General features: G+C 38.0%; 1 protein-coding gene across 3 annotated transcripts in view; it reads left to right on the forward strand.

The window, feature by feature from the left end:
- The window catches only part of ZBTB8A (zinc finger and BTB domain containing 8A), a 58405-nt gene extending 41410 nt beyond the window's left edge, over window positions 1-16995 (forward strand). For 2 of the 3 annotated variants that reach the window (XM_086334423.1, XM_086334445.1), the window contains 3 exons: window positions 4671-5494; window positions 8291-8460; window positions 13094-16995. In XM_086334423.1, the coding sequence (XP_086190549.1) occupies window positions 4672-5494; window positions 8291-8460; window positions 13094-13426 (1326 nt within the window). In that variant the 5' untranslated portion in view covers window position 4671 and the 3' untranslated portion in view covers window positions 13427-16995. Of the gene's footprint in view, window positions 1-547; window positions 728-4670; window positions 5495-8290; window positions 8461-13093 lie in introns of those variants that run through there. The other variant, XM_086334434.1, reaches the window with a different exon arrangement.
- The last annotated feature ends 2553 nt before the right edge of the window (window positions 16996-19548 follow it).

The following is a 19548-nucleotide window of genomic DNA, read 5'->3' on the forward strand; positions in this document are numbered from 1 at the left end:
TGGAGAAGGGAACAGCTACCCACTCCATTATTCTGGCCTGGAGAATTCCATGGACTGTATAGTCCATGGCATCGCGAAGAGTTGGACACAACTGAGTGACTTTCACTTTCAGGTCTTCTTTGGAGAAGAGATTATTTAGGTCTTTTACCCATTTTTTTAAGTGGGCTGTTTGTTTTGATGCTGTTAAGTGTCATAAACTGTATGTAAATTTTGGAGACTAATCCCATATCAGTCACATCACTTGCAAATATTAATATTTTCTCCCAATTCATCTGTTGTCTTTTCATTTTGTTTATTGTTTCCTTTGCTATGCAAAAGGTTTTGAGTTTAAGTAGGTCCCACTTGTTTATTTTTGTTTTTATTTCCATTATTCTGGAAGACAGATCAAAAAAGATATTGCTGTGATTTATGTCAAAGAGTGTTCTGCCTATGATTTCCTCTAGAAATTTTATATTAAAAGTGTCCAGTCTCACATTTAGGTCTTTAATCCATGGTTATTTTTTAACATGATAATTATGGCGTAAGCATAATTTGAGTTATTATGCAGCCTGGAGAAAATGTGCACTTTGTGAAGGATGATTCCATGACATCGAGGTTAACTATAAGGAGGACAAGAAGAAAGTGACTTCTTGAAGACAACACTCAACAAGAAAACCTTGAAGATGCTGGCACCCCAGGTCTTTTCAATGTCCAAATGAAGCTGCATGGTCAACAAATGCCTAAAATGGTATTTATGGCACCAGAATTTATATCAGGTTTTCCTTACCTAGCTTAGGAAAACTTCTTGTGCAAAGATGTCCCATGGTTTTTTAAGGATATCTTCATTTTTAAGATTTGGGGATTCTGATTCTTTAAGTAGTTCCTGTTACTAACAAATGACCAATATTTGTTAAATATTTCTTTGTATGTACCAAAAAGTATTTAAAATTCTGCCAATTTCACTTCAAATCAGTTACTTCTACCTATTACTCAGTCCTAACTTGACTACTTATTTATTCATTATTTCAACCAACGCATCTTGACCACCTACCACATGCAGTTTGGAGGCTGTTGATAATAGGTGACGGACTGAAGCAGTATCTGCAGTAGTGGACAGAAGTGGTAGGATTTTGGATTTATTTTGAAGGTAAAGCTGACAACACAGAATCAAAGATGACTCTTAATGCTTTGGGTCTAAATAAGTGGGATGAAGTTACCATTTCCTGGGATGGATAAGACCGTAGAAAAGGCAGGTTTAAGATGAGGATGAATGAAGAGTATGGTTTGGGATATGTTGAGCTCAGGATGCCTATTAAATATCTAAGTGGTGATGCACATAAATATAAGTCTGGAGCTCAGGGAAGAGGTCGGGGCTAGATGTGTAAATCTGTGAGTTATAAGCTCAAAGATGGTATTTAAAACCATGAGCCTGGATGAGATCACGTAGGGAATGATATAAGTAGAGGAAAGGTCTGAGCCTGAGGCCAAGGACATTCCAGCTATAGAGAAGAAAAAATTTTCCTTGACCTTCTTCCTCGCCTGTGTCTGAAAATTAAAGTGACACATTAAAAAAAATTTTTTTTTTAAATAAAATAAAGTGACACATTAGCAGGAGAAATGTATATGAATTTACTCAAAGTTAGTTTTACATGACACAGTAGGCTTCAGAAGGAAATGAAGACCCAAAGAGACAGATCTGTGTGTTTTTTGCTAGGCTTGATGAAGAGTGGACAGTCGTGGGAAAGAATGTGGTAGATAAGGAGTAAGAGGTAAACTCAGTGAACTGGGGACGCTCAGTACAGCCTGTTTGTTCAGATTCTTCTCAGCATCCCTTCATTGCTTGAGATAAGGAGGCTCCTTTCCTCTGTGTCTAGGGAGGACACCTCTCACCTGGGTTTTGTGATCTGATGCAGCAGAGAAGGGAGGGGGTGTCAGAGTGACCTTCCTGCTTCTGCCTATTTACTCAGACTCCTTTGGTTAATAATATTCACTATCAAGTTGCCATATTTGGGGATAGCATGTCCTGAATCTCATAGCACTTAGAGATTAGACAGGAAGAATCAGGAGAGGAGACTGAGGAGTGGGCAATTGAAGAACCATGAAGGAGTGGTATCCTGGCAGCCAAGTAAGTGAAACAAGGGTTTCAGGTTGAAAAGAATGATCCACTGTGTCAGTGAAATGAGGACAAAGAAGTGAGCATTGGATTTGACAACATGGAAGTTACTAATGATGATCTTTCTGAAAACTGGGTTTTGATGGATGGGCATGAAAACTTGATGAGGATAGAAGTGAAGCTAGCAAATGAAAAAAGCCAAGACAAAAACTCTTTCAATGAATTTTGTGTAAGGCAAGTAGAGAAATGGAGTAGAAATCTACTTAGAGTAGAAATCTATTTCTGGCTAGAAATAGATGTGAAATCAATGGGAGTTTATTATGTTTCTGTTATTTTTTTTATTTGGCTATACTGGGTCTTCAGTGCTTTACGTAAACTTTCTGTAGTAGCAACTAGTAGAGTCTACTCTGAGCCATGCACAGGCTTCTCACTGTGGTGGCCTCTCATTGCGGAGCTCTAGAGCGAGGTGGCTCAGGAGTTGTGGTGCACGGGCTCAGTTGCTCCGAGGCATGTGGAATCTTCCTGGACCTGGGATCAAACCTGTGTCCCCTGCATTGGCAGGCGGATTCTTAACCACTGAACCATCAAGGGGAGTTTTTAAGGTAGGAGATATTAGGCATCATGGTGGTACAATATTGGAAATGAGCCAGCCACTATGTAGTGAAGAGAATGACTTTGAGTTCAGTTTAAGCAGAGCTTATTTTCCACCTGGTTCAGTATCCTTGCCTGGGGAATTCCATGGACAGAGGAACCTGGCAGGCTACAGTCCATGGGGTCCCAAAGTCAGACATGACTGAGTGACTAACACTTTCACTTTTTTCGGGTTCTGAGAGCTTCCCTCCTAAGCAGTTTGGCATTTACTTCTGCAAGGTGTCCCCACGGACACCACCAGCCCAAGACTCATTCCCATATAAATTTTTCAGCTTAAGTTTTCCACACACAAGGAAAATAAATCTGGACTCCAGAACTTCACAAAGCACAACCTTGGATTTGATATCTCACCTAGGGACTTTTTTTCCCTCAACCGAGGCCCTGCAAAGACAAACTTTCTTTGCCTTTTCTCTGGACTTAGGGGCAAAGTTTACTATTCCATTTTCAATAAGGTTGAACCCTTAGGGGGTTCCAATTTCTGTTACTGATGAAAACCAGAGCCCATGTTGCTGCCCCAGCAACTCAGCTGTACCTTTAAAGTTTTGACTGAATTTTAGCCAGCATCTCTAGAGATTTGTGACCAGAAGTTTCAGTACTTTCTAGAGCACCATTTTGCTGGAGTCAGAAATCATCTCCCTTCATTCTTCACCTGGTTAATTCCTAATTGCCTTTGAGGTCTCAACTTAAATGTGACTTCTCAGAGAGGTATTCCCTAACACACTCCATCCCAATCTAAACTAGTTTATACTTTTATACCAAGAGCACCCTCCTTCTGTCTTGCTGCTGCTGCTGCTAAGTCACTTCAGTTGTGTCCGACTCTGTGGGACCCCAGAGATGGCAGCTCACCAGGCTCCCCCGTCCCTGGGATTCTCCAGGCAAGAACACTGGAGTGGGTTGCCATTTCCTTCTCCAACACATGAAAGTGAAAAGTGAAAGTGAAGTCGCTCAGTGGTGTCTGACTCGTAGCGACCCCATGGACTGCAGCCCACGAGGCTCCTCCGTCCGTGGGATTTTCCAGGCAAGAGTACTGGAGTGGGGTGCCATTGCCTTCTCTGCCTTCTGTCTTAGCACTTGTCATTTATAACTCCACATGAATGTTTGTTTAATGCTGATACTCCCTTTAGGTTAAAAACTACATAGAAGCAAGAAAGAAGCCTATTTAGTTTACCATATAGCAGAAGGCCTGATGCTCAAGCCAGGTTCTGTGACTGAACAAATAATTGTCTAAAAATCAAACAACTAAGAGTAGAATGAACTACCCCTCCCTGGTGGCTCAGCTGGTAAAGAATCTGCCTGCAATGAGGGAGACCTGGGTTCAATCCCTGGGTTGGGAAGATTCCCCTAGAGAAGAGAATGGCTATCCACTCCAGTATTCTGGCCTGAAGAATTCCATGGACTGTATAGTCCATGGGATCGCAAAGAGTCAGAGGACTTTCCGGGTGGCTCAGTGGTAAAGAATCTGCTTGCTAATGCAAGAGACGCAGGAGATGCCAGTTCCATCCCTGGGTCAGGAAGATCCCCTGGAGAAGGAAATGGCAACCCGCTCCAGTATTCTTGCCTGGAAAATCCCATGGACATAGGAACCTGGCGGGCTTCAGTCCATGGAGTCTCAAAGAGTCAGACACGATTGAGCACTCACGCACAAGAGTAGAGTAGGGACTTCGCTGCCTGTCCAGTGGTTAAGACTCTACACTTCCACTGCCAGGGGCATGGCTTCGATCCCTGCTCAGGGAACTAAGTTTCTACATAAAGGAGTATTACATGGTATCCTAAAACCTATTATCTTCTGTGTCTGGGAGATGATATTCTCTAAGGAGAAAGTGTTTTTAATGGAAAGAGGACAGAGGTTTCTGTCATTTTACTTGGCTCATCTTAGAGAAGCAGTGTTACTCCAGTGTTGGTAACCACTGTGTCTTTTCCTCTCTAGAATGGAGATCTCCTCTCATCAGTCTCACCTCCTGCAGCAACTGAATGAGCAGCGCAGGCAGGATGTATTTTGTGACTGCAGTATTCTGGTTGAAGGGAAGGTCTTCAAAGCCCATCGAAATGTCTTATTTGCTAGTAGCGGCTACTTTAAAATGCTTCTTTCTCAGAACTCCAAGGAGACAAGTCAGCCAACCACAGCGACATTTCAGGCCTTCTCTCCTGACACTTTTACAGTTATCCTGGACTTTGTCTATTCCGGCAAGCTCTCTCTCACGGGTCAGAATGTCATAGAAGTGATGTCAGCTGCTAGCTTCCTTCAGATGACTGATGTCATCAGTGTATGTAAGACCTTTATTAAATCTTCGTTAGACATTAGTGAGAAAGAAAAGGATCGCTATTTCAGCCTCTCTGATAAAGATGCCAATTCTAATGGAATAGAACGCTCCTCTTTTTATAGCAGTGGCTGGCAAGATGAAAGCAGTTCTCCTCGTTCTCACCTAAGCCCAGATCAAGGAACAGGTATAATAAGTGGGAAATCTTGGAGTAAGTATAATTACCATCCAGCCTCCCAAAGGAATACTCAACAGCCTCTGACCAAGCATGAACAAAGGAAAGATTCCATTAAAAAGGCCAAACATTTGAGGTTGTCACAGCCTTCTGAAATGACTCATTATAAGTCAAGCAAGCGAGAAGCACGGACATCTGATTCTTCCAGCCACGCTTCCCAGTCTGAAGAACAGGCACAGATGAATGCGGAAATGGACTCTACTCCTGTTAGCTATCAGTATGGTCAAGGATCTGATGTCACGTCAAGAAGTTTTCCAGGTACCCAAATAGAGAATTAGTCCTCTCAATCAGGTTCCAAGACTCCAATGTAAATCAATCCTGTCTCAACATGCCCTTGGTTTTAGGGCAGTTGAACCAAGTATGTTTTTTTTTTTTTCTTTTTAAAAGGTCATACTTCTCTAATGAAGAGAAGTACTTCTTCTATACATAAAAGGTAAATTTTTTAAATTAAAATATGGGGTAAATTTAGTAAGTCAAAACAATAGAGTTCTGATGGTCAGAAACCCATGATTTTCCAGACCTGCTTCTCTGTAGATGATTAGATTACTGTTAGATGTTTAAAGCTCTTTTGTAAATGGCTCAATCCTTAAGAAACGTATTTTTAATTTATTTTTTAAATGGCTCAGTCCTTAAGAAACATATTTTCAATTTATTTTTAAAAGTTTTATATTGGAGTACAGGTGATTAACATAACAATGTTGTGTTAGTCTCAGATGTACAGCAAAGTGATTCAGTTATACATCACACTTTCACTTTAGTTTATTTTTTTTCTGAGTATTCACTCGGAGGAGAATTTTTATATAGAAAAATTAAATAGAGCAATCATGCATATTGGCAAAGGTTCACAGCCCTAATACCTAAAAGAAATTAAATCTGATTTTATTAAGATATAAATGCATAATTTTAAAAAATATAACATTGGTACTGTAACTCTGTGTGCAACACCATGAGATATCTCATTTCTATGATAGTAAAATGCAGAGAGATTATGTAGGCTGACAGTGTCAAAGTAGAGAACGAGGATTAGAAATGCATATCATCTAGTCCCCCCAATTAATCGTTAGCAGATTTGCTTAGTAGTTTGAAAATGAAAGTGAAAGTTCCTCAGTCGTGTCCCAGTCTTTGCGATCCTACGGACTATACAGTCCATGGAATTCTCCAGGCCAGAATACTGGAGTGGGTAGCCTTTTCCTTCTCCAGGGGGTCTTCCCAAGACCCTGGAATTGAACCGGGGTCTACTGCATTGCAGGCAGATTCTTTACCAAATGAGCTATTAGGGAAGCCATGCTTACTAGTTTATATGTGAATTTAAAGGAAATTGTGATAAAATTGAACTGCAGAGCATAAGATTTAGACTGTATATTTAAATTTTTTAATTTTAGGAAAGTTCCAAATATATATATATGTACAGAGAATAGTGTAATTAACCCCATGCACCCATTATTACCCAGTCCCATTCATGACCAGTCTTGTACCTCTGCTCCTGACTCTTCCCCCTTTTTATTTTAATAATCTTTTATTGTACATAGGATATTCAGAATACAAACAATTTTTATGTACGTTATTTTAAAACAGCATCCACTGTATGTCTGCTCTGCTCTGTTCAGTCATGTCCAACTCTTTGTGACCCTTTGGACCCACCAAGCTCCTCTGTCCATGGGATTTTTCAGGCAAGAATACTGGAGTTGGTTGCCATTTCCTTCTCCAAGTCTTCCCCTTTTTAAGTAAATCTCAAACATCATATGTCTTCATCTGTAAATATTTCAGAATGTGTCCCTAAAATATAAACTTAAAAAAACTACAATACCATTATTATCATATATAAATAAAATTAACAAGTCCTTAATATCACTAAAAGCCAGTCAATATTCACATTTCCCTGGTTGTGATATAAATTTTAGGAAATAATCTTGTTGTAGATAACATATTTAAAGATAATATCCACCCCTATTGACTTTTACTAACCACATTTTCCTGTAGGATGCTAACATGAAAATACTTAAGATTGTATCATATTGCAAAACTTACTGAAAATCCTGAGGAGCTCTACCACTGACCAAGGCAGACAGAAATAACAGAGCAAATATGGGAAATCTTTGTTGTATTTTAAAACAGCAAAAAAGTTATCCTTTCTTGGGCTTTGCCCTTTTATAATTCTAGGTTATTTAAATCTGACTTCAATACGTTGGGGGACCTCCCTGGTGGTCCAGGTGTTCAGACCCTGCAGTTCCAGTGCAAAGAGCACGAGTCCAATCCCTGGCGGTGGAGCTAAGATCCCACGTGCCACATAGCATAGCCAAAAAAGTAGCAGTAAGAATAAGAAAATAATTTTTTAAAATAAATAATGACAGCTGAATTTAACTATTACTAAATTGATGATATTTGCCTCCAACTACAAGTCACATTTTGAATCCATATGAGTTTTAAAACTAAAGGTTAAAATATCCTTGAAACTTTTTCACCTTTGAAAGAAAAGCAGTACAACGGTATGAAAAGTAAGAGCAGGGGGGATAAATATGTGTAAATAAGTTACTTAAAAACATAAACAGTGAACACTTTAACTTTTGGAGTGTGTCTACAATTTTAAGATCGTAAAGAATCCACCTGCCAATGCAGGAGACATGGGTTCGACTGCTGGGGAGGGAAAAATCCCCTGGAGAAGAAAATGGCAACCCCACTCCAGTATTCTTGCCTGGAAAATCTTACGGACAGAGAAGCCTGGTGGGCTACAGTCCATGGGGTTGTAAAGAGTCGGACACAATTGAACGATTAAACACGCAGCTACCACTTTATTTTTCAGATCTAGCGACTCTAAGACATTAAATAAAAAGATAAGTGGGACAGTGTAAATTACCCAGACTTTGTAAATAAATCAGATCCTGAAGTTATAGCTCTGTACTTAGGATAACATCAACAATCCAGTCTTTGTAAAATGTCTTCCTTCTCCTTTTTGCCTACCTTTCTGAGATTGGACTCGCCAGCCCCTTTTGGATTCTTGATGTTATTAGAATTGCGATGACGAACTTTCTGGTGACTTAAACTGTCTCCTGACAGATGACCTGCCCAGGATGAGGTTCAAGTGCCCGTACTGCACACACGTGGTGAAGCGGAAGGCAGACCTCAAGCGCCACCTTCGTTGTCACACTGGAGAAAGACCCTACCCCTGTCAAGCTTGCGGGAAAAGATTTAGTCGGCTCGACCATCTAAGTAGCCATTTTCGAACAGTATGTATATGGTTTTTCATTGTTTCACTTTTAGGAAATACATGCATTTATCTGCCTTAGGATAATTTAGTTTAGTAGGAAAATCTTCTCATATAACTCTACAGTATCTTTTTAAATTTCTAATTTAATGTTTTTACTTTGCACATGATGCATTGTCTTATTTGTCGATTTTATTTTCTGGCTGCTCGAGATCTTTGTTGCTGCGTGAAGGCTCTCTCCAGTTGCGGCGATCAGGGGCTCCTCTCTAGCTGTGGTGTGCTGGCTGCTTACTGTTGTGGCTTCTCTTGTGGAACACGGGCTCTAGAGGACAGGCTTCAGTAGTTGTGGCTCACAGGCTTAGCTGCCCCCCAACGTGTGGGATCTTCTCGGACCAGGGATTGAAGCCCGTCACCTTTATTGCCAGGGGTGTTCTTAACCACTGGACCACCAGGGAAGTCCCTATATATTTTTAAAAACAGATTTTTTTAGTCTCCTTTGAAACCTTGAAGTAAGGGATGTTCTTTTTTTTAAAGCTGTTATTTATTTTCGGCTGCGCTGAATCTTCGTCGCTGCGAGCAGCCTTTGTCTGGGTGTGAGAGGGGCTACTTCTGTTACGGTGTGTGCGCCTCTCCTTGCGTGGCTTCTCTTGTTGCGGAGCAGGGGCTCTAGAGCACAGATTGGGTAGTTGTGCACAGGCCCAGTCACCCCGTGGCATGTGGAATCTTCCTGGACTAGGGACTGAGCCTGTGCCCTCTGCATTGGTAGGCAGACTCTGGACACTGGACCGCCAGCAAAGTCCAAGTGACATTCTTTTGAATATCCATCTCAATTCACTTAAAATCTAACGTGTTTTTATATCCCAGTCATTTCAGAGCCGAAGACAATGTAAGCTACACAAATGTCTAGGTCAGAATCACCACTACAGATACTCGGCACCCACTAGTGATTTTTGAATCCTTGTCTGGTAGCTGTCAGTCTGGTTCCACTGTCCGATGTCTCCACACTACACCCTCTCCGTCACGCCTCTCCAGTTTCTCTAGTCTCCTCAAGGAAGGGGATAAGAAGGGTTAGAGAGCGACTCTCAGTCAGGGAGTGGGCTGTCAACAGTCAGAAAGATCTCAGGGAATTTTCTGTTCAGTGTTCTGGTGGTTTAATAAGGTAGTGACATAGGATTTATTTCGCTGTTCATCTTGCAGCAAGAATTTTTTTCAAAATCTGTGAAGTATTACTCATACTTTTATTCCATTTATACAAACTCCTTTTAATTTTGAAGGGCATTGGGTCACTTGGTGCGTTACTTTATAGTTATTTATTCAACAAATATATATTGAGCATACTCTGAGCCAGACCCTTTTCTACACACTAGGTATACAGCAGTGAGCAAAACAAACTCTCTGCCTTCCTTAATTTCTAAAGCTAAATTTTTAAAAATTAAAAGAACCTTTTATTACAGAAGCAATAAATATGCATTATAAAAAGTAAGAAAATAAATAGAAGTAAGAATAAGAAAATTAAAATATCCTATTTACCACCTAGATCGTACCATTCTTAGCACTTTATCATGAGGCTTCCCTGGTGGTTCAGTGCCTGAGACACGGGTTTGATCCCTGGCCTGGGAAGATTACTGAGCCAGTTGTTTTACAAAATATCCTGCATCTGGGTTTCTCTGCTTGCTTCTACGTGGTGTCATTTAGCTTGTCTTTCTATCCCCCCTGCATTTTCCAAAAACTAGAAGTTTAGTCTAAAGGCTTGATGGATTCAAGTTGAATACTTTCATCAAGGAAAAAATTGTGTATTTCTTACTGTATCACCTGAGGAGGGGCTTCCCTGGTAGCGCACCTGGCAAAGAATCCACTTGCAATGCAGGAGACCCTGTTTTGATCCCTGGATTGGGAAGATCCCCTGGAGGAAGGCATTGCAACCCACTCCAGTATTCTTGCCTGGAGAAGCCCCATGGACAAGAGAAGCCTGGTGGGCTACAGTCCATGGGGTCGCTATGAGTCAGAAATGACTGAGCAGCTAAGCACGGCACAGCACATTAGGAGACACATAATATCTGGTGGACCCATTATTACATTATGATTGATCTCTGGATTAGGGTGATGATACCATTGTATTATAATTAGAAAAGAATCTCTGTGGAACTGCTTTGGTATTATATGACTATTTCCCCATCAATATTCATTTAATAATATTAATACCAATTGGTAATCTCTGTCTAGATGATTAATTTTACTTGGAGTTGTGAAATGATTTACTGATTTTATCCTTCCTTCTGTATTACTAGCTGGAATTCTATAAAGTAAAGCTTTCCTTCATCACCTGGGGCTATTTGGTTACTTTGACATAGGGTTTCTATAGGAAAAAGCATATAAATGTTTATTTCCCTTTAATTAGCAATTTTCAGAGTAAGGAGTTGATTTAACAGTAACCTCAAATGATGTATGAGTTTCTTCTGGCTTTATTTTTTTTTAATAACATACAGTCTCATGAATTTTCATTGATTCATTGTGTTTGGATCCATAACTGTTATTCTTTTTGATACTCAGATTTTCAAATTTGTGCAGTGGGAACCCTTGAAGCTGGCTCACAACCCATTAAATTTTCAAAGTGTCTTAGTTTTCTGGCTCTAAAAGAGCCCTAGGCCCATCTTATACTTCCCCAGACACAAAACTGGAATCAGCCTTTTCTCAAAGGAGCTATGGTACGTTTCAGTGGGGGATGAAATTAGAAACCAACATTTGAACACCCAGGGCGCTCACTGTTATTAGGGCATTCTTTTTATATTCTTTCTGTGCTGGTGGTGGTTCAGTCACTAAGTCATGTCCGACTCTTACAACTCCATGAACTATAGCCCGCCAGGCTCCTGTCTGTGGGGTTCTCTAGGCAAGAACACTAGAGTGGATTGCCATTTCCTTCTCCAGGGGATCTTCCCTACCCAGGAATCAAACCCAGGTCTCCTGCATTGCAGGCAGATTCTTTACCAACTGAGCTATGAGGGAAGCCCCTTTCTGAGCTAGAAATGCATATTTTTAAAATAATGAGTTCATGATAATATTTTCAAGTTTAACATTACAGTGTTTCACTTAATTTCTTTGTCTTCTTAATTGTGTTGGATTTGAAGGGGGATGAACATGAATCTGTGTCAGAACTTTGTAACAAGAATAATGCCTCATATGATAACCATAATACTGCTACTGTCTCAGGAAAAATAAAGATACACTTAAATTATGTACTTTCAGCATTTACTGAGTAATATGTCAGTGGTTAAGCAGAAGATAATAAGTGTACTGAGTGTTAGTCCCATACATATTCTTAGCTATGTTACCAGACTGCATTAGTTTTCTTGGGTTTTTTGATTACTTGTATTTGGTGGTCTACTTCATAGCATTCCAACTTTATCTGAATGAATATGCCATAAACATTAATTTAGCATTATATAGTTAACATTATGTAATAATTTTTAGGTTAGAATCTATAATCTAATGACATTGAAACATGTAAAATATCATGTATGAAACGAGTTGCCAGTCCAGGTTCGATGCACGATACTGGATGCTTGGGGCTAGTGCACTGGGACGACCCAGAGGGATGGTATGGGGAGGGAGGAGGGAGGAGGGTTCAGGATGGGGAACACATGTATACCTGTGGCGGATTCATTTTGATATTTGGCAAAACTAATACAATTATGTAAAGTTTAAAAATAAAATAAAAAAAAAAAGAATCTATAATCTACTACTCTGATAGTTATTGAACAAAGTTATTTATTACTAACTATAATATATAATTATTCATCAATTATAACCTCTTCCCAAAGCATTTCACACATATTAACTCATTTGGTCCACACAACCTGAAGTGTACCCCTATTGGTAATAAGGGAGCAGTTACGAATAATAATAGACCAATATGTAGCAGAACCAGCATCTTGGTTGTTTATAACTAGTATCCATTCTGGTCATCAGGCTTCTATTCTGTTTTCGTGGTACCCATACCTTACCAGTTGTTAAATACTTTGACAGTCACGCTGGAGGCAGGTTTCTGTTTTAAATGACTTGCTTCACTATACATGGTTAATAAATGACAAGATTAGAAAACGACAGAAGCAGAACTAGTTACCTAAGCCTTCCAGTTCCTAGACCAGTCTTCTTTCTACTACATCTTTCATTAATAAAAGTGGCAATAATCCTTACATCAAAAAATATTCTTTTATAAATTTACAATTGGGACATTATTTTTTCTTCCTTAAGCAAAATAACAAAATAGTTTTTTCTCCTGAATTAAGATATGTAAAGTCCTTAGAATAGTATATGGTAGATATTAAGTGTTTGCAATTATTATTCTGGGAATATGTCCCATGTTACCTCAGATATAAAAATACTATTGGATTAAGGGATATGTGAAATTATTAGGTATGTAATATTAACCATGAAAACATAATAGATATAATTTACAGAAAGCTAGTGTTTGATATTTCTGTGACATTACTTTATTACCAAAACCTGTGACCTTTTTCTAATAAACTAGATGTTAATTTAATATTAATGCTTGGCTTTGAACATGTTAAATTTATGAACTGGTTCTTAGAATATCAAACTATTCTGCTTTTGAAAAATGTTTTGTTTTTTTAATCGCTATTTAATTCTCTACACAGATTCACCAGGCATGCAAGCTTATCTGCAGAAAATGCAAGCGCCATGTGACTGACCTAACAGGTCAAGTGGTACAGGAAGGAACCAGGCGCTACAGACTCTGTAATGAGTGCCTCGCCGAAGTTGGCATAGACAGCCTCCCCATTGATCTGGAAGCTGAACAGCATCTTATGTCCCCATCAGATGGAGATAAGGATTCCAGATGGCACATGGGGGAAGATGAGAACAGATCGTACGTGGAGATAGTCGAGGATGGGTCTGCCGATCTGGTCATACAACAGGTGGATGATAGTGAAGAAGAAGAAGAAAAGGAAATAAAGCCCAACATCAGGTAGCTGGAGTGTGAACCAACAGAGCCTGTAGCTTACACTGACGTTCTTGTGTGACTCTCTTTCCACGCCCAGAGTCTAATCAACAAATTATCAGATCAGCTTAAAAGTAATGACCTGACACCACTTGCATGCTTTCTGAACAGGCCATTGTATCCATTCTGAACTTTACCGCCCTAAAATCTGTTGCTGCACTAGAAAGAAAGACCTAGCTTGAGTTGACACGCTGGATGAACAGTTAATCCTCTTACTTTTATTGTGTTACAGAAATACCTTTTTTAAAAAAATATTGAAAAATCTACTTAGGGAACTTTTTTCAAAGAAAATATTTTCAATAAATTCACCACAACCAAACTTTATATAAAATAATTTCAAAGTGTTTCAAAAACATGTAAACTACCACTATTGAATTTTCACAGGGAACTAGGTCAGAGCACATTTAAGGGTCTGGAAACCTACCTGACTTAACTAACTAGACTTTCCATTAACTTTGGATCTAAAATGACCCATCATAATTCCAATATCCTAAGTGTTTTAGGATTATGGCAGAAGGCAAGTCTAAATGTTTGAAGTTGTTCATATTTGAAATTTTTGTCATTAAATTAGAAGTTACTCTTATGTAGTCAGTATTTAAAAAAAAAAAAAAAAAGATGAAGAAGCTGACCAGAAATTATATATAGACATCATTTTCTTAAAGCAGGAACCTAATATTGTCAATGTAGTTTTTGAAGATCGGTCAATATAGCTATCTTCTTCTCTAAAGAAAAAAAAGAAAACAAAAACTGGAGGTTCTTACCAGTTCTTAAGAGTAATTTCCTACATTTATATACTGCTTTATTATTTATAAAGTGCTCTTTCTTGCATTTCCCCACCTAATCAGCAAGGTAGATAGCACTGTCTCCAATGTACAAATAAGGAAATTAAGGTCAGAAAGTGTAAGTGGTGGGACCAGAGATTGGACAGGTTTTGATTTTAAATAGTCCTCTTTCATCTGTCTCTCCTTGAATTGTCAAACCTCACCAATCTGCAATAATTATAAAAGAAGCCTATGAGAATGAGAACGTATGAAAGAAGAGGAATTTAATCATCTTCGACAATGTATAATACCTTGCACTAGAGCTATTCAAGAAGTGTCAAGCAATGTCCCTACAGTATCTATTGACATGTTTTTATGTTATTTATATGTAAAATTTATATATAAAACTATTTGAACAAGTTATTCTCCTAAGTTCTTTAAGCATCTTTGCTTGTTTATGTAATTTTTCAAAACAAACTTTTCTACCAGGGTACAAAATGAAGTTTTAACACCTCCCCATATGAATTATAAAACATTCCAAAATTACAGTCAAAGTGAAGAAGCATTATTTTAGTTGTGAAGATTAAATACTAGAAGTAAAGAACTGTCCTTCATAAAAGTCTTGGCAAGTTATCCCAATTAAGCTTCTTTTAATTTAATTTTGATAGAGAGAGGCTCCATGTATCACTCTGTATTTTTAACTGCCATGACATACCTCAAGATAGTTTTTATGTTATTATTTTCTCTTATTCTTTAATTAACGATTGTCCTTAATACCAATTTGTGGGCTAAAGTGGTTAATTTCTTTCATTTTTTTTTTTATTAATAGGTGATAACCACTTTGTTTTATGGTACTTAATTCTGATATTTTTTTTCAAGATTCTCCTGATGGTAAATTTCCAGTTGCTTCAAGACTGGATAGTGTGCATTGCGTTTGTTGTCTCCCAGTATGACCATTGCTGAATCAGGAGTCTCAACAATTAAACTGTTACACGTGAGAGAGGGAACATAAGTATAATATGATTCTGAACCATTGGAGCCAATAAGAAAAATGACTGATTTGAGCTTTATTTGTAGAAATGAAGTCATGCTTGCATGTGTATACTTTAACGCACTTTAGTCTATGACCTAAATGTTCTTTAATGCTACTATATTCTGCATGCAAACATCAGCATGAATGTCAGCAAAGTCCACGGAACACGGTGCCACCAGCACTTGTAGAGCCTTATCAGAGATACGCTTTCTCATAATTGTTCATAACAAGCATTGAGCAGTCCCCACAAAACAGCTATCAGATTCACCAAATTAGATAGCACATCTGTTCTGTTATTTTAGTATATAAAAGAACATTTGTGACATGTTTGTAAGTTGTAAATAATAGCTACAGTATCATATCATATTTATCTAAGACTTTAGAGACCAATTCTTTTCTAGAGTGAAACTGTCGATTAATGGTTTCTAAGAAAACTGAATTCTTTGGCTCTTAAATGTGGGAAAATGTTACATAGGGGTATAATCTGTTAATATAAACTTTATTTATGCCAAGATTTTTTTTAACATTAGAAAAATAATGGAAGTTGGTTAGACCAAAGTTTGCTCTTACAAGAATGCTGTTTGTCAGCTTCTGAATACCCTTGTAAGTCTATGGTCCTCAAGAGTATCTGGTTGACGGGATGAAGTTTTGCAAAAATAAAGCACCACTGCAGTCGTGTCTAGGGTCTGGAGGAAGCAAAATAGACTAAGTCGGTGGTTTAAAAAGGTTTTTTTTAAACTCACGAAACCCTTTCTTCAAATAAATTGTTTCATAGAGAAGTTCAGCATTTAAAGGAAACTAATAACAGAGCTGCTCTGGTTAAAGCTCCTTGCAAGCCTTTCCCCACACACTTCTGCAGAGCTCAGGAGTCCAACGGTGAAAACCCTGGGCTGGATCACTTTTTAAATTCCCTTTGAGCATTACACTCTCGCTTTATTACTCCTGCTCCTCCCGGCACTTCTAAGCTGGTAACCATAGCATCTCTTAGAGCAGCAAATCACATCTTTACAAGGTTTCTATAGTTACTACATCTTAAGACCTTTTTCAGAACAAATTTTTCAGTATTGTATGTTTGAGTGATGTAATCAAGCATGGTTACTTCTTTTATGTGACCAAGTTACCACTGAATGGATAAAAAGTTTAGTGTTTCAGCTACTTATGAGCTCAGAACTCAATTCATTGAAGTTATTTTGCCAAGTCTGGCTAAGATGTACTGAAATTTCCACTCATACTGGTTATATGTATTTGGAGTCCTAAACTTCATACTATGGAAAAAATCACTAAAAAAAAAATATAGCATAAGATGTGTTTAACTGGGAAGCTTGATATTAGTAGGTACTGGAGGACCAAACTTTATAAATGGAAAGTTGTATGTTATTTTATATTAGAGTGGATCAGTATTACTATTTATCATTTATATAGCATTTTATATTTGCAAAGTATTTAATAATTTTTATGTTATTCTTTAAGTATCTATGAAATAGGATGTTTATCACATGAAAGGTAAAGAAATTAAGGCACAGAACAATAAAGCAACCTACCTAAGACAACGCAGTGAAACAATGCAGAAATTGGAATTAGAATGATCAGATTTTCTGAATCTTAGAATATCAGCTTAAATCACTGAGGTGTGTTGTGTATTACTCTATTTTATAAGATGAGTTTATACAAATAACCATTGTTTTAAAGCTGACGTCATTGTATGTGGATAATAAATCCTATACAGAATAAATATTATGTAAAGGATGTGACTTTGGTTACAAGAGTTTCAATGATAAAAGATTCAGATTGTTACGCCAGTGGCATTATTTAGCCAGCTGCTTTATATATTGTAAAGTATAATTAATATTTTATTTTGATACAGGAGTTTCTTAACTATTGATGCTAATTGTGCCATGAAGAGACCAGAAAAATGAAATCCACAGAGAATCTAAAAACTTCATTTTCTAACTTGTCAGCCTTCTCCATAAAGTATTAATGCCAACAAAAAGTGAAATATATTAATAAGACAGACAGGAGAAGCCAAAGGACTAACTTCTAAAGGCAAATTTGTTAATTTCTTTTTTTTTTCCAGTGGAAAGTTTCTTTTACTATATTTTACTTTATTTCGGCCATACTGACCCGCATGCGGAATCTAAGCTCCCCATCCGTGCCCCCTGCAGTGGGAGCACTGAGTCCTGACGACTGGACTGCCAGAGTGAAAGAAGGCGGAAGTGGTTCAGTCGTGTCCGGCTCTGTGACCCCATGGACACAGTCCATAGAATTCTCCAGGCCAGAATACTGGAGTGGGTAGCCTTTCCCTTCTCCAGGGAATCTTCCCAACCCAGGGATCGAACCCACGTCTCCCACATTGCAGGTGGACTCTTTACTAACTCAGCTAGCAGGGAAACCCTGGACTGTCAAGGAATTCCCCAGAGGCAAAACATTTTGAAATGTACTTATTTAAAAGCATGATAAACACTTTTCCTCATCTCTTTTTGTTTTCTTCACACCAGCAAAAACCACTGCATATTTCATCACTGTTAGATAGGAAGCCAGTGACCAGGGTAATGCCAGTCATGTCTTTACCTTTGGGCTTGATTTGATTATTTGCAAACATTATTACATTAAAGACAGCTTGTCAAGTACGTCTGAGAACTAATTACACTTTACTTCACTCTTTCAGATTTCTAAATACACAGATCCATTATACAGTTTCTTGATTTGCTCATTGGGAAAATATTTTTAATTCCTTATTGATATTATTTACAACTGTTTAATTCTTTTATTAACTTATTCAGCCCATAAGGGAAAAAATGGAACATTTTTACTAGATCAGTAGTTCTCAACCTTGACTGCACTTTAGAATCACTCATGGAGCTTTTAAAAATACAGATGCCTAATTAAAGCAGAATCTCTGGCAGATGGGGCCTGCGTATGTTTGTTTTTTTTTTTTTTTTAATATTTCTAGTGGTTCTTTTATGTACAAAATAGGTCCCCTAGTCAAAGTTTCCCTTTGTCCTCCCTGATAGATGCTAAGGATGGGCAGTAGAACCATTTCACCTTCCAGTCCACTGGTTCTCAACCCTATAATTAAGGGGGAAGAATTTAAATATGGATGCTGAGTTCAAGAAAACATTTTTTGTGAAGTTTCAAGATACTGTGCATGTTCCCTCATCTAAAGTTTTTATTAGGATCAAATAATATGGACACTAAATTAGTGGGTAGGCTTAAAATAACCCATTTTTACTTTGGGATGTATTTGCATTTTTATTTGATTTTCAGTACCTATTGCAGCCTGGGAATTCACATAGTACTTCAGAGTAATAAAAGAACTATATTAGGAATATCTGACTGGAATACTGTGTCCTGGAATTTTGCAAGCTTTAATGTTTCTTCACTTTTTATAAAGAAACCAGAATACTCTCCAAGCACTGTGAAACTTAATTGTTACACATTTACATTCCATCAATGAATTGAATTAAATCAGTTTTTATTCAAGTTAAATCTCATACCAGAGAAATAGAACTCGAAAGCAAGATGTCTTATTTAAAGAAGGCTTCAGATTAATTTGGAAACAAAAATAAATGTCTCTGCTTTATTTACTTCAAGTATTGGCATTAAACTTTTTTTTTTTTAAATAACTTGAAACGATTTTTGCTTCGAGCATCATCCTCATTCTCACAGTTGAAGTTGTTTGCAATTCAAACGTGACGAGTGTATCTGTTCAGTAGCAGTGTGCATTGCAGACACCACTGTTTAATCTCTTACCAAAAGAAAAAATTAATCCAATAACAAAGTGGCACTTTCTTGCAGAATTCAAAAAGGTTAAACGCTGAAATAAAAGAGATGGCGTGCCTTTTATTGCATATTTGAGTTGATTTAAAACTTTTTTTTTCCTCTGGGGGGAAAAATTTGCAAGGAATACAGCAGTGGAAAACAGAGCCTATAAGCACTGGCACCAGATGCTTCAGTATTTGGGGGCCCTGTTAAAAAAATGAAAGCCCGTGTTTTTCCTTGACCACCAGCAATACTTATTCATGCTCAGATGGATGGTCGTGTGGCTTCATATTCTTATTTTCAGAGAAGACTACACCAGTGGGTAGGATTGAAGAATAAGAATCTTTCTTTTCCTTTTCAGTCCTATTTCCCCTACAACTACTTTTCCTGGAAAGCTATCAGAGAGTCTGACAGTGAGACCCCCAAAGAGGGCCCAACCTACTAGACACCCCTAGAGCTAGATTCTGGAAAGCAGGATGGGGAATAGAAAATGCTGTATTGTGCGTAGTGGGCGCCTGATAATGAGCCTCAGTTAGCTGG

Source organism: Bos grunniens, chromosome 2 (genome assembly GCF_055505025.1).
Source record: "Bos grunniens cultivar Pamir isolate PY7600 chromosome 2, Bosgru_T2T1.0, whole genome shotgun sequence".
Lineage (NCBI taxonomy): Eukaryota > Metazoa > Chordata > Mammalia > Artiodactyla > Bovidae > Bos > Bos grunniens.